This window comes from Chrysochloris asiatica, unplaced genomic scaffold (assembly GCF_000296735.1).
Source record: "Chrysochloris asiatica unplaced genomic scaffold, ChrAsi1.0 scaffold00033, whole genome shotgun sequence".
Lineage (NCBI taxonomy): Eukaryota > Metazoa > Chordata > Mammalia > Afrosoricida > Chrysochloridae > Chrysochloris > Chrysochloris asiatica.
In genome coordinates, this window is record NW_006408551.1 from 11,178,774 (window position 1) to 11,188,010 (window position 9,237).

Sequence of the window (9,237 nt, forward strand, 5' to 3'; positions counted from 1 at the left end):
CCCTAGCATGCTAGCTTGAATAAAGCCCGCCTGCTTTTGCATTATCTTTGTCTCTTGGTCTCCTTATTGGGTGGTGGTCTCGGACCCTAACACCTCAAGGTCAACTGTTTGAAACTACCAGCTGTTCTGTGGGAGAAAGATGAGACACTCTGCTCCCATAAAGATTTACAGCCTCAGAAACCCTATGCAGGGTCACTATGAGTCAGAACCGACTCCATGGCACACCACCAACCACCACTGTTAAAGATCAGACTTATGTGTGGATTGTACCTCAATGTAAAGAAAACAAAAATGCTCACAATTGGATCAATAAATATTATGAGAAACTGAGAAAAGATTAAAGTTGTCAAAGATTTGATTTTACGTGAATCCACAATTAACACTTATGTAAGCAGCAGTCAAGAACTCAAACGACGCATTGCATTAGGAAAATCTGCTGCAAAAGATCTTTCTAACATGTTAAAAAGCAAAGATAGCAGTTTGAGGACTAAAGTGCTGCTGGACCAACCCATGATATTTTCAATCTCCTCATATGCATGCAAACACTGGAAAATGAATAAGGAAAACTAAAAAATTGATGCATTTGAATTAAAATGCTAAAGAGGAGTATTGAATACACTGTGGACTGCCAGAGGAACAAATCTGTCTTGAAAGAAGTACAACCAGAATGTTCCTTGGAAGATATCATGGCGTGGGACCGCAATCACTGAGATGTTGAGGCCCTGTGTCACGGACGAAAATCCAACACGGTGGCTCCACTCAGAATTGCTAGCCAGGGACCCTGAGGGCCAAAGGAAGTGACCTCCTGATGTCCCGGGTTCACAGGCTTTTACGAACTCACTGCTGGGCTACCTCTGTATAATTTTCTTTGGTCTTATTATTCATTCTATGCTGCTAACTCCAATAACTTTAGCTTCTGAGAAAATGGTTTCTTATGTGCCTCTCTTAATGTCTCCACTGTGTTGGCAGTGCGTAGGGTCCTAGGAACAAATCTCTCTGAGGAACAAACTCTGGCCACCTGGCAAGCATGGTAAAACTGTTCTTTATCAAGTTATTCAGTTATGTTTGATATTAACTTAATACATGAGCCCTTGATACCCATGGACAAATATTAAAACAAAAGCCTCTTCTAAAGCCAAGGCTGTAAAAGTTCCAAAGGCAAGTTTGCAAGGGGGCTCTGGAGACAGTCTGCCCAAGGAATTCACTCAAAGTAGATTGGCGAATTCCGGAGTATTGTTCAAGGAATAATAGTGTCAGCCCTTCTAATCTTCCCCAGGTGTCTCTCTTCATCCTGAAGGCTTGAGCCAGGTAGCTGAAACAGCTGGACTCCTTCCCGACCTTTTGAATCCTTTTCTCACCTTTGCCCATTGGAGATTAGGTGCTATAGGTATGTTAATTAGTCTTGAGAAACCTCGAGTTGCTGCCTTGGGATCTGAACCTAAAAAGTAATTTATAACAATTTGCTTGAATTTCTGGAAAATTAAGGATGTTAGATTATTAAGACAATTTGCGATGTATGTTTTAGAATTTGTTCCTGTAAATCATTGTGTCCTGTTTTGAACGATTAATCACATTTCATTTCTGTACCCTGTCTTAATAATCCCCTTCTTCCTTTGTGTAAAATCCCTCCCTGAAATAAAAGAAGAGCGCAGTTTGAACCTTGTGTGCATTACTGCCTGCAGGAGCCATAATGCCTGCAGTCCAGGGTCTGCCCACCAGTCTTGCATCCACTCTAGTTTTGGGGTGTTTCTTTGTCTCTCTCTTAGCGTCTTTGTGTGTCTTCTTTATCTATCTCTTTAGCCACCAACAATCCCTACTTCGTGAACCAAACTTCCCCGTTGAGGCCGGTCCCCGACAATGGCGAGACTTCATTTTCATACTTTGGACATGTTCAGCAAGAAGCAGTTCTTGGAGAAGAACATCATGTTTGGTAAAGTGGAGGGTCAACAAAAAAGAGGAAGGTCCTCTGAGATGGACTGACACAGTGGCAGCATAAGGGAACTCAGACATAACAATTGTGAAGATGGCACAGGACTAGGAGGTGTTTTGTTCTGTTGTACATAGCATCGCTATGACTCAGAAAAAAATCAATGGTACCTAACAACAACAACAATCAACCATCAACAAATTATTTCTTAATTGCCCAGTTTTCCAAGTACTATGAATGTAACTTTATTCCTTCTACCAACGTCCAGATCATAAACTCCAGATCCTAGCCCTCACGTAGTCTTGGAAAATTATCCTACTTCATGATACACAGAATCACAAGCACATAGGCCTGGTATGTAGGATAAGCATTGGACTGCTAACCACAAGCTCAACGTATCAAAGCCACCAGCAGCCACTTCTCGGAAACCCTATACAGGGTCTCTATGAGTCAGAACTGACTCAATAGCACTTAACAACAGCAACATGTGAGTAGAAGATGAACATTCCTTAAGTGTCAGGCATTATGTTAGGCACTAAGGCTACAACTGAGAGAATGGATGTAGCTAAGCATCTTGAAGGCATTATTATCCTGGGAAGGACACTAAATAAACAACGAGAGAAATAAAAGAAAATATCTTTAAGTATTATTCAAATTACAAGGAAAATAAGCAAGGCATTGTGAAAGAGAATAAAAAGAGTGGTCAGGAAAGGTCTAGAAGGCCATGGTCAGGCCCAGCACACATACACTGAAACCTGTAAGGCTGGATGCCCATCAAGGAGTAGCACAGCTAGAAATTATGAATGTAGTATCTAGGTTTAAGTGATACAGCTTAAAAGAAATTCTTTTAAGGAGACAGGAAGGCAGACCTACTTCCTTATATTTCTGTAGTCACTCAGTGCATAAAGGAGGAGGTTACTGTACCCTCAGATAATGACAGTGGGATTTGTATGAGCCCAGAACTGTACCTGGGCTCTCTGCAACCCAGCCCCTCCACCTCTGGGGACTCTCCAAATAGGAGCGTGCTGTCTTCACCTACCTTTGGTTCTGCTCAGCCTAAACCATATGGTCCCATTGGAGAGAAGGTGGTAGCAGCTAAAGTAAAGGAAGAGAAATGTGATGAGAAACTGAAAAAAATGGAGCAGAACAAGACAGCAGCCACTAAATATCGCCAGAAGAAGAGGGCAGAGCAGGAGGTCCTGGCTGGGGAGTGTAAAGAACTAGAAAAGAAGAATGAGGCTCTGAAAGAGAAGGCAGACTCCCTGGCCAAGGAGATCCACTATCTGAAAGACTTGATAGAGGAGGTCCGCAGGGCCAGGGAAAAGAAATAGGGACCCTAGTCGTGTACTTAGGAGTGTGCTTGTACATAGGCTTGTGCTGCAGCAATGTTGTAATAAGTTATTTTGTAGTCAAAGTAAAAAAAAAAAAAAAATTCTTTTAAAAAGGCAAATCCTCATGAGTTGACCAAATCTCACAATTACCTAAAAAGGGTCAAAAGCCAAAAGAAAAAGAAAAAAGAACTGACCATAAGTTGGATCTAATGTTAGCTGAAGGGTGTTTCACACCTTTGAGTGAAAGTGGTGGTGGTTGTGTGCCATTGAGTTGGTTCTAACTCATAGAGACCCTGTATAGGGTTTCTTTATGGGAGCAGAAAGTCACATCTTTCTCCAACAGAGTGACTGATAGATTTGAAAAGCTGATCTTGCAGTTAACAGACCAGCTCATAATCCACTCTACTGCCAAGATTCCTTGAACTTTGAGTGGTCCTCTGTGAAAATCATGGGAGGTATCAGCAATCTGCATCCAACCCCATCAATGTACTATTAAACTCATAGGTGTCTTTGCATTGCTGCTTTTCTCGTTCACTGTGAATTCAAAGACAAACTAACTGCTTGAAGACAGAGGATGCTTTGAGCCAATTATCATGTTTGAAGGAGTCTTTGTGAACTGGCCCATCTCAGACAATCTCTCTGGGGGTGTGATATTTAAGCAGAAACCTGAAGGATGAGAAAAGGCTACATATGCAAACCTCCAAAGAAAAGAATACTGAAGGTCTGTCTCAAAAAGTAAACATTTACAAACATTGATATAAGGAAAGTATCTATTATTGTCATATATCTCCTAATACTTTTTTAAATTACCATTTCCTATTATCATCAAACCAACATCTTGTGATAAGCTGTGGAAACTGTTACCAAGGGAAGGAGAGAGGTTTATTTTTTGGATTTCTTAGGTAGGGATCTCATCTTAAAGCTTGTGAGCACTTCCTATTTTTAAGAACAGCCCAATTCATCTGAGGAATCCTATCTTGGCATCATAGATTGAAATGTACTCTTTCAAAAGTCAAATATCCACATATCACCCAAAATCACATGAATGCTATACAGAAAGCAAGGGAAAGGGAAAGGAACTCAGCTCTAACTATACCTGAATCCAAACAAAGCTATTTAAAAAATAAAAACCCTAAGACAAAAATACATGTAGAATGTGCAGAATGTCCAACATGACCCTATTAATAAATAAGAAAATGCAGAAGCTAAAAAAGCTGAAGTAGACTACAGATCTGTTTTAGTAAAAAAGATGTTTATTAAGATGGGCTTTCAGGATTATAAATTACAATTACATCTTGAGTCTTCTCTTTTTAAAGTATTTTCAAAAGAAACAAATGCCCTGATTTTGCCTTCAAAATATGTTTAATAAAAATGTTATTAAAATGTACAATGCAATTTCTAATAGTTTACTGATGAGGTGGTGGTGTGTCATGGAGTTAATTCTGACTCACAGCAAGCCTATATATGGTTTCTGAGGCTGTAAATCTTTACAGAAGCAGAAAGTATAACCTTTCTCCCATGGAGTTTCTGGTGGACTTGAGCTGCTGACCTTGTGGTTAGCAGCCCAACGCATAACCCACTATGATTCCAGGGGCCCCTTCTTTGTAGTTCACTGTTAAGAACAGAGTGAAAAATGCCGATGGAAGTAATATTGAGACATAGGCACAAATGGTTTAGTTTGTCACTCATGGTCGTGTTCAAACCCCTCCCCAGGCCCCTAAATTGACTGACTGTCAGACCTCCCAAATGTAACACCGATTTGCTCAGGGGCTGTTGAACAGTAGACACACATGACCATGAATGCCCTTATGGACCAGGTGCATGAAATCGTAGACCCCTGGTCCCCAGGCTGCCATGCTGTTCGGGGATTTATTCAGCATCTCTCTTTCATTCCAGCTACAGACTGTCTACGGTTCACCATTCTCTAACTATTTCTAATCTTTGAAATCAGCTATTGCTGCTGTTTCTAATCTCTACTGTCCTCTTGCTATTCTTCATTCATTGTTTTAAAAAGCATTGCTGGATAAGAATTATGTCTCAAGCACTATGTTAGGCACCAAGTGAACAAAACAGACATGATCTGTGATCTCATGGTACTTACACACCACAGGTGAGAGACATTCAATGAGCAAATGAACATATCGTTACAACTTTCAGTAATACAATACTATAAAAGGAAAGAACCAAGAGGAGTTCATTTAGAATTTAGGTTCAGGAAGGCCTCTCTGAGAAAATAATAATTAAATCAACATGTGAAGGATAAGCGGGAAAGAACTAAGAAAAAAGTGGAGCCAAGGCATTCAAGACATAAGCTGCTACATGAGCAAAGATCTGAGAACAAGTGACTGGCACATTTTAGGAACAGAAAGATAAGAGCACTCAATGAGAATTCATTTGGTGAGGTAACGAAACAAGTGGGAGCCAAATCCTGGCTTAGAGGTCATGTTAAGTAATTTTTAATCAGTGAATGGTATCAATTTGATCTGCTTGATTATGTTTTTAAATGATTATCCGTTCTGTATCAAATAAACTAGAAGGCAGCAAAAGTGGAAGAGAGAAGATCAATTAGGGGCACATTGCAGTAGTCCAAGTGTAATGTGGGGTTTGCTTTCTTCTCCAGTCTCTTATGACCACTCTGATTTTTTTCATTGAAAAGCCTGGCATATTAAAGATATCCCACCATCACCTTTCAGTTTGTCATACTGTGGTGGCATGTCTGTTTCTACGACCCTGGAAGATATGCCACCAGTATTTCAAAAGCCAGCAAAATCCATAATGAACACATTTCAGGGGAGTTTCCAGATTAAGACAGTCTAAGAAGACCTGGCAATCTACTTAGCCAATGAAAACCCTATGATCATAACAGAATCTTGACTGAGATAGTGCTGGAAATGAGTTCCCTAGACTGGGAGTCATTCAAAATACCCAGTGGCTGCAACAAATTAAGACGAGCATACCAAGGACAGTGAAGGTGGCATGAGACCAGGCAATGTTTTATTCTGTTGTACATGAGGTCACCACAACTGGGATCCAAAGTGACAGCAACTATTAACAAAAATTAAAGACAGTGGTATACCCTAAGAGCTCCTAGTTTTCTTCCATGTGCCAAGTCAAATACTCAGTATAAAGTTCTAGTTCTTCATAGCTGTGTTCACTGTTATGGGCAGCTCCTTTGTTATGAATGCTTAAAGTTGTTTTAAGCTTGTAAAGTTATTTCCAGATAACTAAAGCCTTTACATTCCCTTGTATTATAAGGAGCTATTTCCCTTAATTTTATTGGACAGGTATATATATTTTCTAACAGTAAGAATTTACTATTTTGGAAGTGAAAACACATTTGCCTGAATTTTATTTCAGTGATGAATCATGTTGCCTGAACATTGTTCCACAGGGGATCTTAACTTAAAACCATGAACCATTAAGAAGAGAGCATGAACTGTATAAAATAATATGTACGTACTATTCATTCCAAGATGTATTTTCAGTAGGATTCAAGAGTCAGTGAGCAAAATTAACTTTGTTTACATATACCTACCAAGCTATGCTCCATGGCTAAAGATCTAGATAAATGACTGAGATCTGGACACATAACTGAAATCAGAGTTGTCCTTGGCACTGATGAATGGGACATTAAGAGAAAGAAGCTCTTTTTCCATCAGTGTATAATACCTTGGGTTTCAGTTGCCATGTTCTCTGTCATGTGAAAAAGATCCTTCCAAAGTAAGGCCAACACATAAAGTAGTGGAAACACAGATGAAGACAGGCAGATAGACTTACGGCATCACTGAGTCCTACATTCCAGTTGCTAAGGCTCTGGTTCTTGCATCTCTTCCTCCCACTCTGGGATCAAGTATTCTTCAAGATTCTTGAACTAATAAAATTCTCTTTTCATTAAAGATTTCATTCAGTTGGATTTCTCTGTCACTTGTAACAGAATTAGTCCTGACTCATAAAATAAGCTGCAAAAATTTAAGAACCACCTCTTTAATGGAATATTCTGAAATCAGTACCAATCAAAGGCTAAAAGTTCATTCAAACTAAAATTTAACTGAAGTATGACTTCAGATGTGATCAATTAACTTAAAGACATTCCATGACTTGGAAACCTACATACATTTTACTGGATTTAGTTCTAGTGGCAGAAATTAAAGCCTAATTAGACACCTGTGAGACACTTATTAAATTATATTTACACATCCAATGTTTGCTTAATAAGTCCAATAAACCACAAGATCACTTGAGGTTACAAAGCAGATGGTGTATTTTAGGTAAATTTAAGGGAATTAGGAAGCTCTCATAAAATTAGTTAAACCAGGAAATGTCAGGAAAGACAGTAAAACGTCCATAATAGAAAGGAATCTGTGGGTCTTTTCAATTTGACTTCATTGGATAATGGTAAAAGGAAAAAAATTGGTAAATCACAGAATATAGAAACACTTGGCCTAATCAACAGTGTAAGTCTCTAGAGTATCATTCTAAATCAATGAAATCTATCATAAGATATATAATGATGACAAGAAGCACCTATGAGCAAATGGGGGGGGGGGGAGAACCACTCAGAACCGTTATCTGAACTATACTAAAAGTGCATTTAACACAAGAATGGTATAAGTCGTTTTAACTTCAGTAGCACTTGTAATAAATAAAATTTATCTTTCCTTCTTCATACTAGAGAGTCATACCATTCCAGTAACCTCACAAACCTACACAACAAATAGTTTTGAAAATCTTAGACCACACCAATACTTTATTACAGATTCACACCTGCAGGCTTTTAGCATTAGTTAGACCATTCAAAGATTATAATTATTGAGTTCAATGACTAGTCAGTGTCTACAATGTGCAGTGTAAATTCAATTTTCAGTCAGAGAAATAATAATAGTATGAAATCTCAATGAGGCTAGGGATGCTTCAGACAAATACATTTCACCAATCATATAGTTTTAAGAAATAAACTGATGACTCATTCCCTCCAGGTGTTTGGTTACGACTAAGAAGCTTACATATCTCTTTGTCCCTTGTGTGATTTATTATAAACATGGATAGGTTTACCGTGCTGTTTGTGATCAAAAGGGTGTTTGTTCCAGGACAAAGTTCAGAAAGCAGGAAGGAATAGGAAAGAAGGAAGAATGGAAATGGGAAGTAAAGGGAAGGTGATGTGGGCAAAGTACTTAATAATGCTGTGAACTCTGGTTTCCTCTTCTGTAAAGTAGGGATGACACTTCTCACCATGAAATGACTCTTTGGGGCTGGGATGACATTTCTGTAAAATTTAGATGTTACATTGTGGGGATTACAATCAATGGCATGAAACAAAATGTTTACGAATGACTGAATGGAAAACGGATCTATTCTGTAGACCTTCACCCAATTCACAGTAAGTTTGTTTTTATTTTTTGATGAAAAAAAAAAAAACAAAGAAGGAGGTAAATAATATGTTGAGAAGTAGCAATGTGCCATGCACTGCACTAGTTACATTTTACATACATGTCATCCCAGTCCAACAGCCCCGTTTCAGGGTGCGAAGGCTCACTCCTGCTTTACAGATGCGGAAACCAGAGTTCACAGCACTATTAAGTACTCTGCCAAAATCATTCAGTATAAGAGATGCGTCTGGAATTCAAACTTAGTCTCACTCCAAACTGTATGTTTTCACAACCACATCGTGGTGACTCCTTTTAACTACCAGGTTTTTTTTTTCACATTTAGATTAACGTTTTATTCAATAAACGCTTATGGTGGTGGTGGTTATGTGCCGTGGAGTCGATTCTGACTCATGGCGATCCTGTACAGGGTTTCCCAGGCTGTAAATCTTTACGGGAGCAGAAACCTCGTCTTTCTCCCATGGAAAAGCTGGTAGTTTCGAACTGCTGACCCTGAGGTTAGCAGCCCAATTTTGTAACCACTACGCTACCAGAGCTCTTTAAATGTTCATGTTGTTGTTGTTGTTGTTGTTAAGTGCCGTCGAGTCGGTTCCGA

The 9,237-nt window shown here is 39.1% G+C and overlaps 2 protein-coding genes across 2 annotated transcripts in view; one reads left to right on the plus strand and one right to left on the minus strand.

Moving 5' to 3' along the window:
• LOC102842700 (cyclic AMP-dependent transcription factor ATF-4-like) overlaps positions 1–3,258 on the plus strand; it is a 27,357-nt gene extending 24,099 nt beyond the window's left edge. Inside the window, exon 2 of the mRNA XM_006859605.1 lies at positions 2,780–3,258. Within this exon, the coding sequence (XP_006859667.1) occupies positions 2,780–3,258 (479 nt within the window). The remainder of the gene's footprint in view (positions 1–2,779) is intronic.
• Positions 1–9,237, minus strand: part of LOC102842326 (protein FAM19A2-like) — a 676,150-nt gene that overhangs the window by 555,567 nt on the left and 111,346 nt on the right. The window lies entirely within an intron of this gene.